Below are 24,228 nucleotides of genomic sequence, written 5' to 3' on the forward strand. Positions count from 1 at the left end.
CTGTGCCAGAAAAAGTCCCCCCAATGGAATTTCTATCTGTCCAGTGTGTTATATTCAAACCGAAGGATGGGAGAGAAAATAGATTCAGTTTGGATTTGCAGCAGAACCTACTGAATTCGGACTTTCCAAAATAATACAAGAATGGAAACACAGCCCTTCTTTGAAATCTGTACTTTGAATTCTGAGATGCAATTCCCCAAATAACGTTTACTAAAAATGTCTATATTGTGGGGATGTAACACATACAAAATGCATTATATTAGAATAAATCATTTGCAAAAATATGTATGTTAAGTCAAAACGGCATACAAAAATGTGGGTTTTTAAAGGAGAAATTTGTACTAATAAGCTGATGAGTTTTCATGAGGATTCTGCCTCCCTACTCCCCCCCCCCAAAAAAAAATCACAAACCACAGTAGGAAGTTGGAAAAATGAGAAACAGAGAGACTCTAAATGGGCGGGACCATTCATCCCTACTTAGAGCAGATCCATTGACATGAATGGCCATTAATGGCTAACGGGCATTTCAGTTGATTTAGTTTTGAGTAAAACTGGATACAGCATAGAGAAAAAGTAGAGTGATCGGCACAGGCTTGCCAACAGTTTTACGCACTCTGATCCTGTGAACATTCAACAGCAACCTGCTTATCTGAAAGGGTTTAAACTGGGAGTCGTGGGTCCAAATCTTGACCCATTCACAGACTCGTGGGTTTATAGCTTGGCGGCAACAAAGCCTCCTGCCCATGTAAAACTTCATCCTTCCTGATTTGACACTTGAATGAATAACGTACGCATGGACAAACATAGGTTTTAAAATTCTTAATATTGGAATGTCCTGTGTAAATTCTATTTACACAGAAGGGGCCACTGAGACCTTTACCTTGGCAACAGGGAAGTTCAGAAGCGAAAATGTCCAAAATTCTTTTGTGAGGTGTGCCAGTCATCAGGCCCCATAAAAGACGTATTATGCCTCCTGTTCCCAGCAAAGGCACGAGGAGTTATTTTGTCACGTAACAATAAAAAGCAAACAAATGTGCCTCTTTGCATGCTAAAAAGGTTGGAACTTGGAGGATATGAGCAAATAAAGGCAGCTCAGCTGCAAGGTGTACAGGTGAGGCAAGTGGCAGAAATAGGGTACTATTGCAGGGTGGGGAGGCAGATTTTGGATGACGCCACCTGTGGACAGCTTTGCCTTGGTAAGGGCCGGCATGTGTGAAGGCTTCCTGGAACATTGTTAACATCCCTTAGCCTTGCTTTTGAAAACATCTTTGTGAGCGACCTTGAGCCAAGGGAACATGAAAACGGGTTGTACATTTAAACCAGGTGGACCCAGTTGCAACACAGAGTGCTAAGGCTGCAGCCCGCCCGCCAGCCCTGCCCTTTTGCAGCATTATCCATTCCACCCAGAAGGGATGCGGGTGGCGCTGTGGGTTAAACCACAGAGCCTAGGGCTTGCCGATCAGAAGGTCGGCAGTTCGAATCCCCGCGACGGGGTGAGCTCCCGTTGCTCGGTCCCTGCTCCTGCCAGCCTAGCAGTTTGAAAGCACGTCAAAGTGCAAGTAGATAAATAGGTACCGCTCCGGCGGGAAGGTAAACGGCGTTTCCGTGCGCTGCTCTGGTTCGCCAGAAGCGGCTTAGTCATGCTGGCCACATGACCCGGAAGCTGTATGCCGGCTCCTTCAGCCAATAAAGCGAGATGAGCGCCGCAACCCCAGAGTCGGTCATGACTGGACCTAATGGTCAGGGGTCCCTTTACCTTTTACCATTCCACCCATCCCAAACAAAAGGCACTAAGGCTCACTGAACATGCTCTGTCTTTACTCAGTTGTTTTTGGGACCCCTGCTCTTTAGGTTCCCCCCTTCAAAATATTTTCTATGCACTTCTGCAAACCTCAAGGGTTTCCCAAAGGCTGCCGGTGCCTCCATCTTGTGTAAGTGTGGGGAACCTTTGGTCCTCAAAAAATTGATGAACGGCAACTCTCATCATTGCTGGCGGTGGGTCATGCTTGCTGGGACTGATGGGAGTTGTAGTTCAGCAGCATCTGGGGGGGGGCTAAAGGTTTCTCACATGGGTGGCTCTGTTCCAGCTGTGGGTCATGAGCTTCACAGGATGGTCTGATTGGCCATTGTTGGGACATAAGAACGCCCTGTTGGATCAGGCCAAAGGCCGATTTAACCCAGCATCCTTTCCCCCACAGCGGTCCATCAGAAAAGGAAGTCCACTGGGAGGGCATGGACCCGAGACCCTTCCCTCACTGTAACCCATAAGAGCATCACAAGTGGCCTCCAAGATCCGACCAGTGGCCCTGTCCTCACAGTGGCCAAGCAGATGCCGCCATAGGAAGACTGATATGCTCCACGGAGGACCTTAAGGTCCATAAATAGCAACACTCTAGCGGTCCTGGGCCCTAAGGAAGTCAGATTAGCCTCAACCAGAGGCAGGGCCTTTTCAACACTGGCCCCAGCTTGGTGGAACGCTCTGTCTCATGAGACCAGGGCCCTGCAGGATCTGATTTCTTTCTGCAGGGCCTGTAAGACAGAGTTGTTCTGCCTGGCCTTTGGCTTGGAATCAATTTGATTCCCTCCCCCTCTTTCTTTTTTCCTTTCTCCTTCTGAGTTGGAACTCCTATTTGCGGACTTCCCTGGCTTTTTTCTGGCCCACATAGGACCAGTCTGGATAGTTAGCCTTGGTGAAGACTTGATGTTTTTATCCCCCAAAAAGTTTTTGATTGAGATCCACTGAAATGAGGCTGCATTTTAATGTTTTAATGTTGTATTTTAATCTTGTTTTTTAAGCTGTATTCTAATCAATTGTTTTGGTATTTGGTGTTAGCCGCCCTGAGCCTGGTCTTGGCTGGGGAGGGCGGGGTATAAATAAATTATTATTATTATTATTATTATTATTATTATTATTATTATTATTATCATTATTATTATTATTATAGCGGGACCTGAGCACATCAGCAGCTCTGCCTCCAACAGGGGAGGTAGAATATAGCCATCAATAGAGTGGTTTAACAGTCAATCCCAGGAAACTCTGGAAATTGTCACTCTAGGAGACAAATTGAGGGTGTCCTAACAACTCTTAGCTCCCCAAACGAACTACAGCTCCTATAATTATTTTTTGAGGGGGAAGCCATGACTATTTAAAGTGCTACTATAGTGCTTAAGGTTGTGGCCTAAGTTCTCCTTAGAGTTGACCTGTTGGGGAGCTATGTTTGCCACCGCCATCCATTGCAATGGGTTTGCTCTGAGTAGCACAGACACTGGATACAGCCTTCCATGTCCTTCACTTCCCCCTGTATCTCTCTCTCAGAAGCAAAGGGCTCAGGTGCATTTCCACCTTTCTCTGTGGAACACTGAGGGCTAGCGCCTTGCTTATCCCCTTCCGAGAAGGGAAAAGCCAAGGTGGAGCAAGCTGAACTAAAGGGCCGGGCACATGCAATTGCCCCAACGTCCAGAAGGCCCAGATCGACCCCACTGAGTGTCGCTACCGCAGAGGGGTTAAAAACGCTGGGAGCAGCAGCCAGCTGCTGAGGAAACAGCCTTGGAAGGCAGCCAGAAACATCACAAGCAGCTCAATGTCGTGTGTAAACATTGCCCAGTCACGAGGCTGGGGAGCGGCCAGGCCAGCTGAGGTGCTGGCCACGTATCCCCAGGCAGCCACACCAAGGGCAAAGGGCCTCAGTCCTAGCCTGGGACCACCACCACGTCCCCCCTCTGCGGTCTAAACAGCGATGCCCGTTGTATTCATTTGCAGCAAGGGGACAGGGCGGAAGGGAGGAGGGTGAAGCCATTCCAGGGACGTGCGGTGCCAGGCTTGACCCTGCTCCCTCTTTCTCGCTCCCCTCCTCCTAGATTTGCAAACGGTTCCAGGGCGCCGAGCTAAATATTTGCTCAACGTCTCCATGTTTGCTCAGCAGAGCCGCATAGGGAACAGGACAGATGCACCCGGCTCTGTGGGGAACGGCGCAAGGCCGAGGTGACTTTAGCAGGCCTCTCCCTGCCACATGTGCAATGTCACCCACCCTTTCCTGAGAGCCACCTAATGCCCGAGAGGCCCTGCTGGGGTCGGTTGGCGCAGGTCGCCTTGGCAACATGGCCTACCCAGCCATGACGGTCACGCTGACCGTTCTCAAGGGTCAGCGGCCTGTCAGGAAGCATGTTATCTGTGGAAGTTCCCCAGGCCTCAGCCTTGGAGGAAGGGAAAAAGGTTTCCATGGCAACAGGTCGAAGGCTGCCTCAGGCGCGCTAGGCCGAAGCCTTGGCCGAAGCAGCCGTTGGCCGTTGCCACGGTGACCACAGCTGAGGCCTTTCGCACTGGCTGCCCCATGAAAGATTAACTCAGGGGTGGAGGGGTGGTGGGTGTTATCTGTGGAAGTTCCCCAGGCCTCAGCCTTGGAGGAAGGAAAAAGGTTTCCATGGCAACAGGTCGAAGGCTGCCTCAGGCGCGCTAGGCCGAAGCCTTGGCCGAAACAGCCGTTGGCCGTTGCCACGGTGACCACAGCTGCGGCCTTTCGCACCGGCTGCCCCATGAAAGATTAACTCAGGGGCGGAGGTGGAGGGCAGGGAGACTCGCTCTGGGGTTCGAGGGCAGCGGTGAAACCGTTGTGTCACGAAGGATGAGAGGCAGGGGCTTCAGTGTGTCCTCCATTATGACTGGCAGAGATGTTGGCTGCAGGGGAAACCCCTTGACGTCGCTCAGCGAGCAGGGTCTCTGCCCGCAAGGGGATTGCAAAGTAAAGGCTGACACAGGGGGAGTAATACAGGGTAGGGAAATGGGTAGGACAGGCAGAGATAATCAGAGGCAAACAACTGACTTGCGGCCCCATCTCACCTGCAAACATGGTGGGGCTTGGGATAGTTCCCATTATGCCCCAACCCCTCCAATTCTTAGGGCCTGACTGGAAGTCTACGTTTGTTTACCTACTTCTGTCCAATTTTTCAGATTTTAAGCTCATTGGGGGCAGGGGCCTGTACTCCTGGAGTCCCTCTAATGTCAATGTGGGTGGTTTTTAAAAATATTATTATTTCAATTTATATCTCACCCTTCCTCCTGAAGGTGCCCTGGGTGAGAAAAACACTAATAATAATAATAATAATAATAATAATAATAATACACACACCATTCTGAAGACATCTGAAGGCAACCCTGTAAAGGGAAGTTTTTAATATTTGATGTCTTTTAATGTGTCGGACGCTGCCCAGAGTTGCTGGGGTAGCCCAGTCAGATGTACAGCATAATATTATTAATAATAATTCTAAAAACAGTTAAAAGTTTCTAACAGCATTTAAAAACAGTCCCTCAGACAGTGAACCCAGGGTTGCCAGGAACAATGTCTTTCAGGCATCAAATGCCTGGGTGAGCAGGAATGCTTTTAAATTGTTCCTGAAAGCTACCAGGCGCACTTCCCCACATAAATAACACTGGTGACAAGTAGGTGCCATGTGGCAAATTCATGCCTGCCTGCATGAAACCATTAACTATTTCTATGGGGCTTCTTTTTTGGGGGGAGGGGGGAGAGAAATTAGATTATAGGTGGGGGAGGCACTAGGAATGGAAACAGAAACTGAGCTTGATTGACCAAGGGCCTGACTCTGTATAAGGCAGCTTCCTCCATTTCTGTTTCATAGAATTGTAGAATTGGAAGGGACCACGAGGGTCATTTAGTCCAACCCCCTGAAATGCAGAAATCTTTCAACCAATATGGGGCTCAAACCCATGAACTTCAGGTTAAGGCTCTCATGTTCTACCGACTGAACTATGGTCTCAGCCCTGTGTTTAGAATCATGAGGCCTTTTGAGGGAAGAGATGTAGCTCAGGGGTAGAGCATCTGCTTTGCATGTAGAAGGTCCCAGGTTCAATTCCCTGCATCTCTAGGTAGGGCTGCCAGTCAGTGCAAACAACACATAGCTAGATGGACCAACGGTCTGAGTCGGTATAAAGCAGCATCCTGTTTTAATCAGCTCTTCATTCAGAAACTTGAGGACTAGAATCTTTCTCTTAAGGGGAAAGGCCATAGCTCAGAGGAGAGCATTTGCTTTGCATCTCCAGACCCCCTGTCTGAAATCATGGAGAGCTGCTGCCAGTCAGTGAAGACAATATTAGGCTAGATGGGCCAGTGGGCTTATTCGGATGCATGGCAGCTTCTAACATTCCTATGTACTATGTCCTGGGTCACTAAAGAGCACCCCAGGATTTGGGTTGGGTGAGTGACTCTTGCTCACCTCGCTGTATGGGTTAGGCTTGCTTCCGGGGGCAACGTATCGCCCGTGTGTGTGGTACGTCGGGTACTCACTCATGACGTGGTAGGAGTCTTGGTTGCTGAGCAAATCTAGCTTCCCCCGGTGATTCCGTCGACACCAGTAGATGATCTGGGAGGGAGTGAAGAAGAGTAAGAGTAAGGAAAGGTCATGTTGCTGGGAGAGATGGATTGGGAAGGTGAGAGAGAGCTGTGAGAGCAGGGGGTTGGACTAGATGACCCGTTGGGTCCCTTCCAACTCTACAGTGCTAGGATTCCAAGTTCTACTTGTGAGTTAACAACGTATGACAGAAATGGGGAGCCTATTTTCATCAGCGGGCTGCATCCCCTTCTGGGCAACCTTCCGAGGGCGACATGCCGCTAGTAGGTGGGGCCAAAGAGCTATTAGCAATCAAAGGGTATTAGCTAGGGTAGCTAGAGGAAGCCTCCAGCTTCAGAGGCACTCTACCTCTGAATGCCAGTTGGGAAAGAGTAACAGCTGCTGCTACTGTTGCCCTGTTTGTGAGTTTTTTGGAGGCAGGCGCTTGGCTGCTGTAGTGGAAAACAGGGGGCTGGAATAAATGGGTCTTTGTGGCCTGATCCAGCAAGGCTCTTCTTAAGGCTCTTTAGCCATAGCAGCTCAATAGCACTGCCATGCTCCGTGGCAGTATACCTCCAAATGGCATATACTGGGGTGGCAAGGAAGACAGGAGGGTTGATGGGACAAGAGATTTAGCTCTATGTTTCATTTTACCCAATGCACTATGGTGCATAAGCAGCCTGGCAATCACCCTGTTGTTCTGTGCAATGGAATCTGCAACGTGCACACTAATTTGCCTCATTTATTCTGGTTATATACCAGAATATTCTGGTTTTATATATATATATATTATATACTATATACCAGAATATTCTGGTTATAGGGACGCGGGTGGCACTGTGAGTTAAACCACAGGGCCTAGGACTTGCTGATCAGAAGGTCAGCGGTTCGAATCCCCGCAGCGGGGTGAGCTTCCATTGCTCAGTCCCTGCTCCTGCCAACCTAGCATTTCAAAAGCACGTCAAAGTGCAAGTAAATAAATAGGTACCGCTCCGGCGGGAAGGTAAACGGCGTTTCCATGCGCTGCTCTGGTTCGCCAGAAGCGGCTTAGTCATGCTGGCCACATGACCTGGAACCTGTACGCTGGCTCCCTCGGCCAATAAAGCGAGATGAGCGCCGCAACCCCAGAGTCGGTCACGACTGGACCTAATGGTCAAGGGGTCCCTTTACCTTTATTCTGGTTATGGCAATGAGGACTAGAAATCGCCAGGCACGTCTGATTCACTACTGAGTAATAGGCTGCTAAGCTAGATAGACATGAGGCCTGATCCTGCAGGTTCTTTCTTATGTTCCCCATGTCTGCCAGGTGGTCCATTGGCTCTGCCCCAACCACACCCACTAGTCTTGCACCTCTGGCTCTGAGGTTATATACAGCCAGCTCCCTGAGTCTCCAGCCGCCTGGCGGGTTGATGTAGCTGGTGGCGGAGCTGTTGCTTTGGGCCCAGTGGGTCTGCACCTCCACCAGCTTGATTTTGAGAAAGAAGGCTGAGAGGCTTACCAGGATGAGGAAGGCGATGAGCGCCAGGAGAAGAAGGATGGAAACTAAGACAAGGAGAGCAATGCCCCAGCCTGGGACAGGGTGAGTGGTTGGGGTGGGTGTAGTCGAGGTTCTTGTTGGGGTGGTTGCCGGGGGGGAAGTTGCTGTTGAGGGCGGGGGGTTGGGGGGTTCCGTGGCGTCTGAGGTCACTGGAAGATAGCAAAGAATCCCATTAATTACCCACTTTAGGGAAACACCTGAGGGATTTGTGGCTGATGAAAAAGAGACATGCCTGTGGTTCTCTTCGGGGATTGGTACTAGAGGTGGCCAAGATTTGATTCAATTTTCAGGATTCCATACGCCTTTGTAACCGAAAGCCCCCTTCACTGCATTTCACCATCAGCCATTTTCCATTTCATTCAAGAGCAGTTTGTTGATCTCTGTCCTCCTAGCTATCTGAGGGTGTTGTTGATGTCCCACCCCGTTTTATTGTCCCTTTCTGCTATTTCTTTGGACACTGCAGATCCATGCGGGGAGAGGTGCCCTCCCCAGCTGCGGCAGGATCAGCCTCTGGAGAAGCCCAGTGAAGCAGCTAAGCCAACCTTAAACCTGCAGGAATGGGTATGAATGGGCGTCTCAAATGGGAGTCTCCTCCATGACCATTTTGGGAGGAATGGAAAATTTGTGGGGAAGATCCATGGCTCATCTGCGTTGCATGCAGATGGTTCCAAGTTCAGTCCCTGGCATCTTCAGGTAAGGCTGGGAGAGACCCCTGTCTGAATGGAATACCCTGAAGGATTATGGGAATTGTACTTTTCTAAAGGTGCTGGGAATTGTAGCTCCCTGTGGTAAAGTACAGTGGTGCCTCGCAAGACGAAATTAATTCGTTCTGCGAGTTTTTTCGTCTTGTGAATTTTTTGTCTTGCGAAGCACGGTTTCCCATAGGAAATGCATTGACGGTTTCCCATAGGAATCCATTGGAAAAGGCGCAAGACATTTTCGTCTTGCGAAGCAAGCCCATAGGGAAATTTGTCTTGCGAAGCAACTCAAAAAACAAAAAACTATTTCGTCTTGCGAGTTTTTTGTCTTGCGAGGCATTCGTCTTGTGAGGTACCACTGTACAGTTTCCAGGATCCAGGGGCGAGGTTTGCTTAAATGTTTGGTGTTTAACCATTAACAAGGATTTTTGCCTGTGAATGAGACAGTCCTCGCTCTCCTCCCACCTCCCAAAGTGAACCCTGTGCTCCCTCCAGATCTGCTCCAGAAGGCCATGGGAACCCTAGAACAGTTTCAGGAGGGGTGTGGGGAGAGGAGAGCGTTTCCCTGCACAAGGAGAAAGCCTCATGCTGATGGAGGAAGAGATCTAGCACTACGCTGGAGTCCACCCAACAGCCTTGAAATGTATGGTGCATTCTCTGCTTTGAACATCATGCCACTGTTTTGCATAATACAATGTGCAATGAGCATACTAATCTGTAGAAGCAACACTGAGTGCTAGAAACCTGCCTAGACTTCCAGGAAGAGAATTCTGTGTCTTGAACTGCACAAGGGGCTCTGAGTCTTGTGTCGCAGACACAGCCTGAGGGATGCTTTGCTGTAATACCCAGCCCCCCACTGTTCATCCTTCAGACCTTCACCTTTAATCTGAGTCAGGGTGAGACCCTGCCGTTTGTCTTCAGGTGCGTCGCTCAGAGCAGTGCGGAGCTTATCGGCGGAAACATCTGCACTTTCCTGGAAGCGTACCGTTGTATCTGCCACCACTGAACCGCTTCTGTACGTTAGAAAGGGAAAAGAGAAGTGTTGGCGGATCTGGAAATGCAGCTTGACAGCCCCACACTCCCATCACTCAGCAGAAGAGCAGCTGCTTTGCATGTAGAAGGTCCTTGGTTTAAATCTCTGGCTTTGCCAGGGAACGCGGCCAGAGAGGATTGTTTTCTGCCTGAGCATCAATTGGCATGAAACCAGAATTGTAAAGTTGGAGGGGACCTCAAGGGCCATCTATTCCACCCCCTGCAGTGGAGACATGTACATGCTTAGCAGAAACACAGAGAGACACAGGAAGCTGCCCTATACTCAGCGGGACCCACGACCCACCTAGCTCAGGTGGGTGCCCTCATATAATCGCCCTTCCGTACCTGAAAGAATTCACCGTGCATCCTAGATATTTCCCTTCAGCAAGGCATCCTGTGCAGTTGAAAATGTCCTCATACTGCGGAAAGAAAAGGGTAGTATGGGTGTTGTATTATGCTATTAACTCTTTTTCTGAGGCTTGAGACATGGCTGGGATGAAGTCAGCCTTCTCACTTTCTGTTTGCCCCACCCCACCCCACAGGAAAACAGAGGCACAGGGAGAACATGTGGGGTAGCAGGGACGAGGGGGAATTGAAGACTGCATATAGGGGCTGACAATCCCCAGGAAACTGCGTCACAAACCTGGAAGCCCCATAGCTCTCCAGCGCACAGAGATACCTGCCTTACTCTTTACAGATGAGCAGGCCCCACCCCACCACCAGACTGAGAGGCTGGGGGGCAGCATTCCCCCTCCCCTGTGCCCCCTCCCCCAGGGGGGTGGAAAGGTTGTAAAACTTACCATCTTCCTGATTTTCGCCTCCAGGTTCTGGTACGCTTCGGAGGACGAATTATTCAGGTCGTCAGTAAAATCCATTGCGATGTGGAAAGTGATGGTGAACATCTGCTCTATGGGAGGCTTAGGTGTGGTTGTCTTTGAGGTGGTGCTAGCTGGGGTGGGAGAAGGTGTCGTCGTCGTCTCCTGCTTGGTCACTGAGGTGAAAGGAAATGATCTCATTAGGACCCCTCCCTGAAGGAAAAGATTTGTGGCGGAGGAAGAAGAGGCAGTGCTCAAGCTTGGGTTGGAGTCTTACTTTCAGGATTACGGGAAGCCCCCTTCTTTGCATTTGTCCCACTCCCAGCCCTTTTCAGTTCCATTGATCTCCATCCCCATACATAGTCACCTGCGGGGGTTGTTGAAGTTTGAGCATCTCTTTCTGCTCTTTCTATGGGCACCACCTAAGCAGGAAGCAGATCAATGGGGCGAGAGGGGCCTCCCAGCTGGAGCAGGAGGAGTCCCCGGAAGGAGACCCGAAAGCTGCCTCCACAGTCAAGCGTTCCAGCCCACCATCACTCCACAATGGAAGGAATGTGTAGGTAGGAAAGGGTGTTTCCGGTGGGAGTCCCCTCCATGTCCATTTACTCCTCTGCCTTTGGGGAGGAATGGGAAAGCTGTAGGGAAGACCCATAGCTAACTGGGTAGATCATCTGTGGTAGAATAAGCTGGATTCTGCAACCTGACTACATCCCTCAAGCTCTGAACCCACCATACGTTTAAATGCATGGGTTATCTGCAAGGACCCTGGGAACCAGGTTGCTAAGGATGCTCGGAATCATAGCTCTGTGAGCGCTCAAGCACTATTCCCAGGATACCGGGGGGGGCAAGCTGAAGCGGGCGGCATGCAGCTACTGCGTCCAGTCGTCGCAAGGCTTGCTGCTTGCTCAATGGGACATTTCCCCCTCTCCTGCCTCCCTGCCCAAGTGAATCCTGTGCCCTCTCCAGATCTGCTCCAGAGGTCTGGGGGGAACCCCCAGAGCAGTTTCATGAGGGGTGTGGTGAGAGGAGAGCGTCCCCCTGTGCAGGGAGAAATCCTTGTGCCAATAGATGGAGAGGTTGAGTGCTCCGTTGGTGCCAAACCAAAAGGCCTTAAATATTTGGTGTGTTCCTGCCTGAGCGTCATGCTGTTGTTTTGCATAATGCAATCTGCATTATGTGTGCATATTAATCTACAGAAATCATCCCAGTTTCAGCACTGAAGGCTGGAAACCTGCCTAGACTTCCAGGAAAGGAATTCTGTGCCTGGAGCTGCACAAGAGGCTCTGAGTCTTGTGTCGCAGACAGAGCTTGAGGGATGCTTTGCTGTAGTAGCCAGCCCCCCACTATTCATCCTTCAGACCTTCACCTTCAATCTGGGTCAGGTTGAGACCCTGCCATTGGCCTTCTGTTGCGTTGCTCAGAGCAGTTCTGATCACTCCGGCGGAAACATCTGCGCTTTTCTCGAAGCGTACCGTCGTATCTGCCAGCACTGAACCGCTACTGTACGTTGGAAAGGGAAAAGAGAAACGTTGGCGGATCTGGAAATGCAGCTTGACAGCCCCACACTCCCATCACTTAGCAGAAGAGCAGCTGCTTTGAATGCAGAAGGTCCTCGGTTTAAATCTCTGGCTTTGCCAGGGAACGCGGCCAGAGAGGATTGTTTTCTGCCTGAGCATAAATTGGCATGAAACCGGAATTGCAGAGGTGGAGGGGACCTCAAGGGCTTTTTAATCCTTCCCCCTGCAGTGGAGGAAGACGCATGCTTTGCAGAAATAGAGGAAAAGAAGAAGTTGCTATATGGTGAGCTGCCCCATTGGTCCACCCAGTTCAGTATCATCTGCACTGACTGGAAGCAGCTCTCCAGGGTTTTAGACTGGGCGTCTTTCCCAGCCTTACCTGGAGATGCTGTGGGTTGAACCTGGGACCTTCTGCATGCCAAGCAGATGCTCTGCCACTGAGCATTCTGCATTCTGGGCCTTGAATGTAGTGCTTGGCTGTGTTGAGCATGCCATGGCACTTCAATGTTGTACAATGGTTTTTGGAAACACGCCTTCAGTGCCTGGCCCGAAAGAAACAACCCTGAAAGTCTTTCAATAGTGGAACTTGCTGACTCAGAAACTGTTTCACCCCTCTTTGTTGGGGTTATTGTGGAGAGTGCCACTTATCAACAATGCTGTGGCCGTGGATTTACTGCACATTGGCATGGGGTTGCACTAGATGACTTTTCAGTTCCCTTGCATCACTATGATTTGTACCAGTGGTGGTGCACAGAATTCATATTGAAAGTGGAAATGTTGGATTTGAAATGTGACCGTTCAAAAGTGAGTGGAGAAACTGTATGTTTCAGACCAAATTGTGTGCGAGTGGGTGTACACAGATGCCACATCCAATGAATTTTGAGCTGAAATTATTCCAGTGCATGTTTGTATTTTAAGAAGCATGATTAACATAAGAAAATAAAGACACAACAGGTCTCAAGGATTGACTCTTCCCATAGTAACCAACCTGGACCCTTCGATCATCATCTGAGGTCCTTCCTCTGTGAGAGGTTCAGAAGGCTTGTGGGATGTTTTCCCTAAGGAGGTTCACCTGGCACCTTCATTACATATATTTAAGCGCCAGGTAACAATATTCCTCTTATCTTGGGCCTTTGGTTAATTAAACCATCTATCTCGCCTTTTAATTTTTTCTATTGCTTTTGTTTGTTAGTATGTTATGTATTTTTGTGGTTTTATATTGTAAACCATTGTAAACTGTCTGTCTGTCTATCTATCTATCTATCTATCTCTCCACATCATCCATTTACAGCAAACTTATACCACACTGAAGAGACGTAGATTTCCCCCAAAGAATCCTGGGAGTTGCAGGTTCTTAAGGGTGCCAAGAATTGTTAGGCGGCTCCTGTTTCCTTCCCAGAGCTAAAATGTCCAGAGTGGTTTAACAACCAATCCCTCTCCCCAAGGAAATCTGGGAATTGTAGCCCTGGGATTAGAAAAGGGACTTCCAAACAGCTCTCAGGACCTGTAACAAACTACAGCTCCCAGGATTCTTTGGAGGAAGCCATGACAGTTTAAAGTGACATGGTAACACTTTAAATGGAAAATGTGGATTTGAACAGAGTGCAGTTGGGATTCATGTGCAGAAGTGCACACCCCAATTTGGTGGCTTCCAACACATATAAAAATCAAACATTTTTTGCTTTCATGTTTCCGTGTGGCTGTGAAGTACTTTACAGGTAATTGGGCAACACTAAAGGATACTGAAGAGCATGGTGAAGGTATTTCTTAAGCTTTCAGCAGCAAGAGCTGTATTTTGCAGCACTACGGAAAGAGGACAAGCTGTTCTGAATGAGACCCTTGCAGTCAGCATAGGGTTGGGAGCAGGTGGGTGCAGTTAAGCTGCTCTTGTTTTTGTGAGAACCAGAAAACCCAGCATGACACTTTTCACCAGCCCTCATTTAATCCACCTTCCATACCTGAATCCGTTCACAGTGAATCCAAGATATGTCCCATATTCAGCATGGCACGTAGAGCAGTTGTAAATGGCCTCATACTGTGGAAGAAAGGGGAGGTATGCATTTTGTATTAGGAGATAAACTCAGTTTCTAGGGCCCAATTCCTGTGTGGTTCTGCCCTCCCCCGTGATACAGAGTCACAGAGGGAAAAGTGTGGGGCAGCCATAGCTAGAGGAGATCGCGCACAGAAAGGGTTTTACAATCACCATTAAGCCAAGGTCTAGAGGGACCCTGGATGCAGCTCCCCGACTCCTTCATAGCTCCGTGGAAGGGGAGAGATCCTGCCTTACTCTTTACAGATGAGCAGGCCCCACCCCACCACCAGACTGAGAGGCTGGGGGCAGCATTCCCCCTCCCCTGTGCCCCCTCCCCCAGGGGGGTGGAAAGGTTGTAAAACTTACCATCTTCCTGATTTTCGCCTCCAGGTTCTGGTACGCTTCCGAGGACGAATTATTCAGGTCGTCAGTAAAATCCATTGCAATGTGGAAAGTGATGGTGAACATCTGCTCTATGGGAGGCTTATGTGTGGTTGTCTTTGAGGTGGTGCTAGCTGGGGTGGGAGAAGGTGTCGTCGTCGTCTCCTGCTTGGTCACTGAGGTGAAAGGAAATGGTCTCATTAGGACCCCTCCCTGAAGGAAAAGATTTGTGGCGGAGGAAGAAGAGGCAGGCCTGCTGTCCTGCTCAGGGATTGTGCCTAGAGGTGCTCAAGCTTGGGTTGGAGTCTTACTTTCAGGATTACGGGAAGCCCCCTTCTTTGCATTTGTCCCACTCCCAGCCCTTTTCAGTTCCATTGAGCTCCATCCCCATACATAGTCACCTGCAGGGGTTATTGATGTTTGAGCATCTCTTTCTGCTCTTTCTATGGGCACTCCCTAAGCAGGAAGCAGATCAATGGGGCGAGAGGGGCCCCCCAGCTGGAGCAGGAGGAGTCCCCGGAAGGAGACCCGAAAGCTGCCTCCACAGTCAAGCGTTCCAGCCCACCATCACCCCACAATGGAAGGAATGTGTAGGTAGGAAAGGGTGTTTCCGGTGGGAGTCCCCTCCATGTCCATTTACTCCTCTCCCTTCGGGAAGGAATGGGAAATCTGTGGGGAAGACCCATAGCTAACTGGGTAGATCACCTGTGGTAGAATAAGCTGGATTCTGCAACCTCACTACGTCCCTCAAGTTCTGAACCCACCATACGTTTAAATGCATGGGTTATCTGCAAGGACCCTGGGAACCAGGTTGCTAAGGATGCTCGGAATCATAGCTCTGTGAGCGCTCAAGCACTATTCCCAGGATACTTGGGGGCAAGCTGAAACGGGCGGCATGCAGCTACTGCGTCCAGTCGTCGCAAGGCTTGCTGCTTGCTCAATGGGACATTTCCCCCTCTCCTTCCTCCCGGCCCAAGTGAACCCTGTGTCCTCTCCAGATCTGCTCCTGAGGTCTGGGGGGAACCCCCAGAGCAGTTTCAGGAGGGGTGTGGTGAGAGGAGTGCGTTCCCCTGTGCAGGGAGAAATCCTTGTGCCAATAGATGGAGAGGTTGAGTGCTACTTTGGTGTCCAACCAAAGGGTCTTAAATATTTGGTGTGTTTCCTGCCTGAGTGTCGTGCTGTTGTTTTGCATAATGCAATCTGCATTATGTGTGCATATTAATCTACAGAAATCATCCCAGTTTCAGCACTGAAGGCTGGAAACCTGCCTAGACTTCCAGGAAAGGAATTCTGTGCCTGGAGCTGCACAAGAGGCTCTGAGTCTTGTGTCGCAGACAGAGCTTGAGGGATGCTTTGCTGTAGTAGCCAGCCCCCCACTATTCATCCTTCAGACCTTCACCTTCAATCTGGGTCAGGTTGAGACCCTGCCATTGGCCTTCTGTTGCGTTGCTCAGAGCAGTTCTGATCACTCCGGCGGAAACATCTGCGCTTTTCTCGAAGCGTACCGTCGTATCTGCCAGCACTGAACCGCTACTGTACGTTGGAAAGGGAAAAGAGAAGCGTTGGCGGATCTGGAACTGCAGCTTGACAGCCCCACACTCCCATCACTCAGCAGAAGAGCAGCTGCTTTGAATGCAGAAGGTCCTTGGTTTAAATCTCTGGCTTTGCCAGGGAACGCGGCCAGAGAGGTTTGTTTTCTGGCTGAGCATCAATTGGCATGAAACCAGAATTGTAGAGGTGGAAGAGACCTCAAGGGCCTTTTATTCCATCCCCCCTGCAGTGGAGGAACACACATGCTTTGCAGAAATAGAGGAAAAGAAGAAGTTGCTATATGGTGAGCTGCCCCATTGGTCCACCCAGTTCAGTATCATCTGCACTGACTGGAAGCAGATCTCCAGGGTTTTAGACTGGGCGTCTTTCCCAGCCTTACCTGGAGATGCTGTGGGTCGAACCTGGGACCTTCTGCATGCCAAGCAGATGCTCTGCCACTGAGCATTCTGCATTCTGGCCCTTGAATGTAGTGCTTGGCTGTGTTGAGCATGCCATGGCACTTCAATGTTGTAGAATGGTTTTTGGAAACACGCCTTCAGTGCCTGGCCCGAAAGAAACAACCCTGAAAGTCTTTCAATAGTGGAACTTGCTGATTCAGAAACTGTTTCACCCCTTTGTTGGGGTTATTGTGGAGAGTGCCACTTATCAACAATGCTGTGGCCGTGGATTTACTGCACATTGGCATGGGGTTGCACAAATCACTATGATTTGTACCAGTGGTGGTGCACAGAATTCATATTGAAAGTGGAAATGTTGGATTTGAAATGTGACCGTTCAAAAGTGAGTGGAGAAACTGTATGTTTCAGACCAAATTGTGTGCGAGTGGGTGTACACAGATGCCACATCCAATGAATTTTGAGCTGAAATTATTCCAGTGCATGTTTGTATTTTAAGAAGCATGATTAATGTAAGAAAATAAAGACACAACAGGTCTCAAGGATTGACTCTTCCCATAGGAACCAACCTGGACCCTTCAATCATCATCTGAGGTCCTTCCTCTGTGAGAGGTTCAGAAGGCTTGTGGGATGTTTTCCCTAAGGAGGTTCACCTGGCACCTTCATTACATATATTTAAGCGCCAGGTAACAATATTCCTCTTATCTTGGGCCTTTGGTTAATTAAACCATCTATCTCGCCTTTTAATTTTTTCTATTGCTTTTGTTTGTTAGTATGTTATGTATTTTTGTGGTTTTATATTGTAAACCATTGTAAACTGTCTCTATCTATCTATCTATCTATCTATCTATCTCTCCACATCATCCATTTACAGCAAACTTATACCACACTGAAGAGACATAGATTTCCCCCAAAGAATCCTGGGAGTTGCAGGTTCTTAAGGGTGCCAAGAATTGTTAGGCGGCTCCTGTTTCCTTCCCAGAGCTAAAATGTCCAGAGTGGTTTAACAACCAATCCCTCTCCCCAAGGAAATCTGGGAATTGTAGCTCTGGGAGGAGAAAAGGGACTTCCAAACAGCTCTCAGGACCTGTAACAAACTACAGCTCCCAGGATTCTTTGGAGGAAGCCATGACAGTTTAAAGTGACATGGTAACACTTTAAATGGAAGATGTGGATTTGAACAGAGTGCGGTTGGGATTCATGTGCAGAAGTGCACACCCCAATTTGGTGGCTTCCAACACATATAAAAATCAAACCTTTTTTGCTTTCATGTTTCCGTGTGGCTGTGAAGTACTTTACAGGTAATTGGGCAACACTAAAGGATACTGAAGAGCATGGTGAAGGTATTTCTTAAGCTTTCAGCAGCAAGAGCTGTATTTTGCAGCACTACGGAAAGAGGACAAGCTGTTCTGAATGAGACCCTTGCAGTCAGCATAGGGTTGGGAGCAGGTGGGTGCAGTTAAGCTGCTCTTGTTTTTGTGAGAACCAGAAAACCCAGCATGACACTTTTCACCAGCCCTCATTTAATCCACCTTCCATACCTGAATCCGTTCACAGTGAATCCAAGATATGTCCCATATTCAGCATGGCACGTAGAGCAGTTGTAAATGGCCTCATACTGTGGAAGAAAGGGGAGGTATGCATTTTGTATTAGGAGATAAACTCAGTTTCTAGGGCCCAATCCTTGACTGGTTCTGCCCTCCCCTGTGATACAGAGTCACAGAGGGAAAAGTGTGGGGCAGCCATAGCTAGAGGAGATCGCGCACAGAAAGGGTTTTACAATCACCATTAAGCCAAAGTCTAGAGGGACCCTGGGTGCAGCTCCCCGACTCCTTCATAGCTCCGTGGAAGGGGAGAGATCCTGCCTTACTCTTTACAGATGAGCAGGCCCCACCCCACCACCAGACTGAGAGGCTGGGGGGCAGCATTCCCCCTCCCCTGTGCCCCCTCCCCCAGGGGGGTGGAAAGGTTGTAAAACTTACCATCTTCCTGATTTTCGCCTCCAGGTTCTGGTACGCTTCGGAGGACGAATTATTCAGGTCATCAGTAAAATCCATTGTGATGTGGAAAGTGATGGTGAACATCTGCTCTATGGGAAGCTTAGGTGTGGTTGTCTTTGAGGTGGTGCTAGTTGTGGTGGGAGAAGGTGTCGTCGTCTCCTGCTTGGTCACTGAGGTGAAAGGAAACGATCTCATTAGGACCCCTCCCTGAAGGAAAAGATTTGTGGTGGAGGAAGAAGAGACAGGCCTGCTGTCCTGCTCAGGGATTGTGCCTAGAGGTGCTCAAGCTTGGGTTGGAGTCTTACTTTCAGGATTACGGGAAGCCCCCTTCTTTGCATTTGTCCCACTCCCAGCCCTTTTCAGTTCCATTTATCTCCATCCCCATACATAGTCACCTGCGGGGGTTGTTGAAGTTTGAGCATCTCTTTCTGCTCTTTCTATGGGCACTCCCTAAGCAGGAAGCAGATCAATGGGGCGAGAGGGGCCTCCCAGCTGGAGCAGGAGGAGTCCCCGGAAGGAGACCCAAAAGCTGCCTCCACGGTCAAGCGTTCCAGCCCACCATCACCCCGCAATGGAAGGAATGTGTAGGTAGGAACGGGTGTTTCCGGTGGGAGTCCCCTCCATGTCCATTTACTCCTCTCCCTTTGGGGAGGAATGGGAAATCTGTGCGGAAGACCCATAGCTAACTGGGTAGATCACCTGTGGTAGAATAAGCTGGATTCTGCAACCTCACTACATCCCTCAAACTCTGAACCCACCATACGTTTAAATGCAAGGACCCTGGGAACCAGGTTGCTAAGGATGCTTGGAATCATAGCTCTGTGAGCGCTCAAGCACTATTCCCAGGATACCTGGGGGCAAGCTGAAACGGGCGGCATGCAGCTGCTGTGTCCTGTCCTCGCATTTCCTCCTCTCCTCCCTCCCGGCCCAAGTGAACCCTGTGTCCTCTCCAGATCTGCTCCTGAGGTCTGGGGGGAACCCCCAGAGCAGTTTCAGGAGGGGTGTGGTGAGAGGAGAGCGTTCCCCTGTGCAGGGAGAAATCCTTGTGCCAATAGATGGAGAGGTTGAGTGCTACATTGGTGCCAAACCAAAAGGCCTTAAATATTTGGTGTGTTTCCTGCCTGAGCGTCATGCTGTTGTTTTGCATAATGCAATCTGCATTATGTGTGCATATTAATCTACAGAAATCATCCCAGTTTCAGCACTGAGGGCTGGAAACCTGCCTAGACTTCCAGGAAAGGAATTCTGTGCCTGGAGCTGCACAAGAGGCTCTGAGTCTTGTGTCGCAGACAGAGCTTGAGGGAAGCTTTGCTGTAGTAGCCAGCCCCCCACTATTCATCCTTCAGCCCTTCACCTTCAATCTGGGTCAGGTTGAGACCCTGCCATTGGCCTTCTGTTGCGTTGCTCAGAGCAGTTCTGATCACTCCGGCGGAAACATCTGCGCTTTTCTCGAAGCGTACCGTTGTATCTGCCAGCACTGAACCGCTACTGTACGTTGGAAAGGGAAAAGAGAAACGTTGGCGGATCTGGAAATGCAGCTTGACAGCCCCACACTCCCATCACTTAGCAGAAGAGCAGCTGCTTTGAATGCAGAAGGTCCTCGGTTTAAATATCTGGCTTTGCCAGGGAACGCGGCCAGAGAGGATTGTTTTCTGCCTGAGCATAAATTGGCATGAAACCGGAATTGCAGAGGTGGAGGGGACCTCAAGGGCTTTTTAATCCTTCCCCCTGCAGTGGAGGAACACGCATGCTTTGCAGAAATAGAGGAAAAGAAGAAGTTGCTATATGGTGAGCTGCCCCATTGGTCCACCCAGTTCAGTATCATCTGCACTGACTGGAAGCAGCTCTCCAGGGTTTTAGACTGGGCGTCTTTCCCAGCCTTACCTGGAGATGCTGTGGGTCGAACCTGGGACCTTCTGCATGCCAAGCAGATGCTCTGCCACTGAGCATTCTGCATTCTGGCCCTTGAATGTAGTGCTTGGCTGTGTTGAGCATGCCATGGCACTTCAATGTTGTACAATGGTTTGTGGAAACACGCCTTCAGTGCCTGGCCCGAAAGAAACAACCCTGAAAGTCTTTCAATAGTGGAACTTGCTGACTCAGAAACTGTTTCACCCCTCTTTGTTGGGGTTATTGTGGAGAGTGCCACTTATCAACAATGCTGTGGCCGTGGATTTACTGCACATTGGCATGGGGTTGCACTAGATGACTTTTCAGTTCCCTTGCATCACTATGATTTGTACCAGTGGTGGTGCACAGAATTCATATTGAAAGTGGAAATGTTGGATTTGAAATGTGACCGTTCATAAGTGAGTGGATAAACTGTATGTTTCAGACCAAATTGTGTGCGAGTGGGTGTACACAGATGCCACATCCAATGAATTTTGAGCTGAAATTATTCCAGTGCATGTTTGAATTTTAAGAAGCATGATTAATGTAAGAAAATAAAGACACAACAGGTCTCAAGGATTGACTCTTCCCATAGGAACCAACCTGGACCCTTCAATCATCATCTGAGGTCCTTCCTCTGTGAGAGGTTCAGAAGGCTTGTGGGATGTTTTCCCTAAGGAGGTTCACCTGGCACCTTCATTACATATATTTAAGCGCCAGGTAACAATATTCCTCTTATCTTGGGCCTTTGGTTAATTAAACCATCTATCTCGCCTTTTAATTTTTTCTATTGCTTTTGTTTGTTAGTATGTTATGTATTTTTGTGGTTTTATATTGTAAACCATTGTAAACTGTCTATCATCTATCTATCTATCTATCTATCTATCTATCTATCTCTCCACATCATCTATTTACAGCAAACTTATACCACACTGAAGAGACGTAGATTTCCCCCAAAGAATCCTGGGAGTTGCAGGTTCTTAAGGGTGCCAAGAATTGTTAGGCGGCTCCTGTTTCCTTCTCAGAGCTAAAATGTCCAGAGTGGTTTAACAACCAATCCCTCTCCCCAAGGAAATCTGGGAATTGTAGCTCTGGGAGGAGAAAAGGGACTTCCAAACAGCTCTCAGGACCTGTAACAAACTACAGCTCCCAGGATTCTTTGGAGGAAGCCATGACAGTTTAAAGTGACATGGTAACACTTTAAATGGAAGGTGTGGATTTGAACAGAGTGCAGTTGGGATTCATGTGCAGAAGTGCACACCCCAATTTGGTGGCTTCCAACACATATAAAAATCAAACATTTTTTGCTTTCATGTTTCCGTGTGGCTGTGAAGTACTTTACAGGTAATTGGGCAACACTAAAGGATCTTGAAGAGCATGGTGAAGGTATTTCTTAAGCTTTCAGCAGCAAGAGCTGTATTTTGCAGCACTACGGAAAGAGGACAAGCTGTTCTGAATGAGACCCTTGCAGTCAGCATAGGGTTGGGAGCAGGTGGGTGCAGTTAAGCTGCTCTTGTTGTTGTGAGAACCAGAAAACCCAGCATGACACTTTTCACCAGCCCTCATTTAATCCACCTTCCATACCTGAATCCGTTCACAGTGCATCCAAGATACGTCCCATATTCAGCATGGCACGTAGAGCAGTTGTAAATGTCCTCATACTGTGGAAGAAAGGGGAGGTATGCATTTTGTATTAGGAGATAAACTCAGTTTCCAGGGCCCAATCCTTGACTGGTTCTGCCCTCCCCGTGATACAGAGTCACAGAGGGAAAAGTGTGGGGCAGCCATAGCTAGAGGAGATCGCGCACGGAAAGGGTTTTACAATCACCATTAAGTCAAGGTCTAGAGGGACCCTGGATGCAGCTCCCCGACTCCTTCATAGCTCCGTGGAAGGGGAGAGATACCTGCCTTACTCTTTACAGATGAGCAGGCCCCACCCCACCACCAGACTGAGAGGCTGGGGGGCAGCATTCCCTCTCCCCTGTGCCCCCTCCCCCAGGGGGGTGGAAAGGTTGTAAAACTTACCATCTTCCTGATTTTCGCCTCCAGGTTCTGGTACGCTTCGGAGGACGAATTATTCAGGTCATCAGTAAAATCCATTGTGATGTGGAAAGTGATGGTGAACATCTGCTCTATGGGAGGCTTAGGTGTGGTTGTCTTTGAGGTGGTGCTAGCTGGGGTGGGAGAAGGTGTCGTCGTCGTCTCCTGCTTGGTCACTGAGGTGAAAGGAAATGATCTCATTAGGACCCCTCCCTGAAGGAAAAGATTTGTGGCGGAGGAAGAAGAGGCAGGCCTACTGTCCTGCTCAGGGATTGTGCCTAGAGGTGCTCAAGCTTGGGTTGGAGTCTTACTTTCAAAATCACGGGAAGCCCCCTTCTTTGCATTTGTCCCACTCCCAGCCCTTTTCAGTTCCATTGATCTCCATCCCCATACATAGTCACCTGCGGGGGTTGTTGAAGTTTGAGCATCTCTTTCTGCTCTTTCTATGGGCACCACCTAAGCAGGAAGCAGATCAATGGGGCGAGAGGGGCCTCCCAGCTGGAGCAGGAGGAGTCCCCGGAAGGAGACCCGAAAGCTGCCTCCACAGTCAAGCGTTCCAGCCCACCATCACTCCACAATGGAAGGAATGTGTAGGTAGGAAAGGGTGTTTCCGGTGGGAGTCCCCTCCATGTCCATTTACTCCTCTCCCTTTGGGGAGGAATGGGAAAGCTGTAGGGAAGACCCATAGCTAACTGGGTAGATCATCTGTGGTAGAATAAGCTGGATTCTGCACCCTCACTACATCCCTCAAGCTCTGAACCCAGCATACGTTTAAATGCATGGGTTATCTGCAAGGACCCTGGGAACCAGGTTGCTAAGGATGCTCAGAATCATAGCTCTGTGAGCGCTCAAGCACTATTCCCAGGATACCTGGGGGCAAGCTGAAGCGGGCGGCATGCAGCTACTGCGTCCAGTCCTCGCAAGGCTTGCTGCTTGCTCAATGGGACATTTCCCCCTCTCCTTCCTCCCGGCCCAAGTGAAGCCTGTGCCCTCTCCAGATCTGCTCCAGAGGTCTGGGGGGAACCCCCAGAGCAGTTTCATGAGGGGTGCGGTGAGAGGAGAGCGTTCCCCTGTGCAGGGAGAAATCCTTGTGCCAATAGATGGAGAGGTTGAGTGCTACTTTGGTGCCAAACCAAAAGGCCTTAAATATTTGGTGTGTTTCCTGCCTGAGCGTCATGCTGTTGTTTTGCATAATGCAATCTGCGGTGTGCATATTAATCTACAGAAATCATCCCAGTTTCAGCACTGAAGGCTGGAAACCTGCCTAGACTTCCAGGAAAGGAATTCTGTTCCTGGAGCTGCACAAGAGGCTCTGAGTCTTGTGTCGCAAAGACAGCTTGAGGGATGCTTTGCTGTAGTAGCCAGCCCCCCACTATTCATCCTTCAGCTCTTCACCTTCAATCTGGGTCAGGTTGAGACCCTGCCATTGGCCTTCTGTTGCATTGCTCAGAGCAGTTCTGATCACTCCGGCGGAAACATCTGCGCTTTTCTCGAAGCGTACCGTTGTATCTGCCAGCACTGAACCGCTACTGTACGTTGGAAAGGGAAAAGAGAAGCGTTGGCGGATCTGGAACTGCAGCTTGACAGCCCCACACTCCCATCACTCAGCAGAAGAGCAGCTGCTTTGAATGCAGAAGGTCCTTGGTTTAAATCTCTGGCTTTGCCAGGGAACGCGGCCAGAGAGGAGTGTTTTCTGGCTGAGCATCAATTGGCATGAAACCAGAATTGTAGAGTTGGAGGGGACCTCAAGGGCCTTTTATTCCACCCCCCTGCAGTGGAGGAACATGCATGCTTTGCAGAAATAGAGGAAAACAAGAAGTTGCTATATGGTGAGCTGCCCCATTGGTCCACCCAGTTCAGTATCATCTGCACTGACTGGAAGCAGCTCTCCAGGGTTTTAGACTGGGCGTCTTTCCCAGCCTTACCTGGAGAAGCTGGGGGTTGAACCTTTGACCCTCTGCATGCCAAGCAGATGCTCTGCCACTGAGCATTCTGGCC

General features: G+C 49.4%; 2 protein-coding genes across 2 annotated transcripts in view; both read right to left on the reverse strand.

Moving 5' to 3' along the window:
• Positions 1-10,300: 10,300 nt before the first annotated feature.
• On the reverse strand, positions 10,301-18,384 carry LOC310667127 (uncharacterized protein; the record flags this gene model as incomplete). Its single annotated transcript, XM_083418857.1, has 8 exons — positions 10,301-10,333; positions 10,410-10,600; positions 11,791-11,924; positions 13,900-13,976; positions 14,340-14,530; positions 15,754-15,887; positions 17,842-17,918; positions 18,283-18,384. The coding sequence occupies 8 exons, from the start codon at positions 18,382-18,384 to the stop codon at positions 10,301-10,303; spliced, it is 939 nt and encodes a 312-aa protein (XP_083274983.1).
• Positions 18,385-19,519: 1,135 nt separating this feature from the next.
• Positions 19,520-24,228, reverse strand: part of LOC310666967 (uncharacterized protein) — a 29,432-nt gene continuing 24,723 nt past the window's right edge. Inside the window, exons 11-13 of the mRNA XM_083418518.1 lie at positions 22,216-22,406; positions 21,775-21,851; positions 19,520-19,788 (exon numbers count right to left, since the gene is read on the reverse strand). Of these exons, the coding sequence (XP_083274644.1) occupies positions 19,632-19,788; positions 21,775-21,851; positions 22,216-22,406 (425 nt within the window). The 3' untranslated portion in view covers positions 19,520-19,631. The remainder of the gene's footprint in view (positions 19,789-21,774; positions 21,852-22,215; positions 22,407-24,228) is intronic.

The sequence above is a fragment of the Podarcis tiliguerta genome (assembly GCF_965153285.1).
Source record: "Podarcis tiliguerta genome assembly, chromosome: 16".
NCBI lineage: Eukaryota > Metazoa > Chordata > Lepidosauria > Squamata > Lacertidae > Podarcis > Podarcis tiliguerta.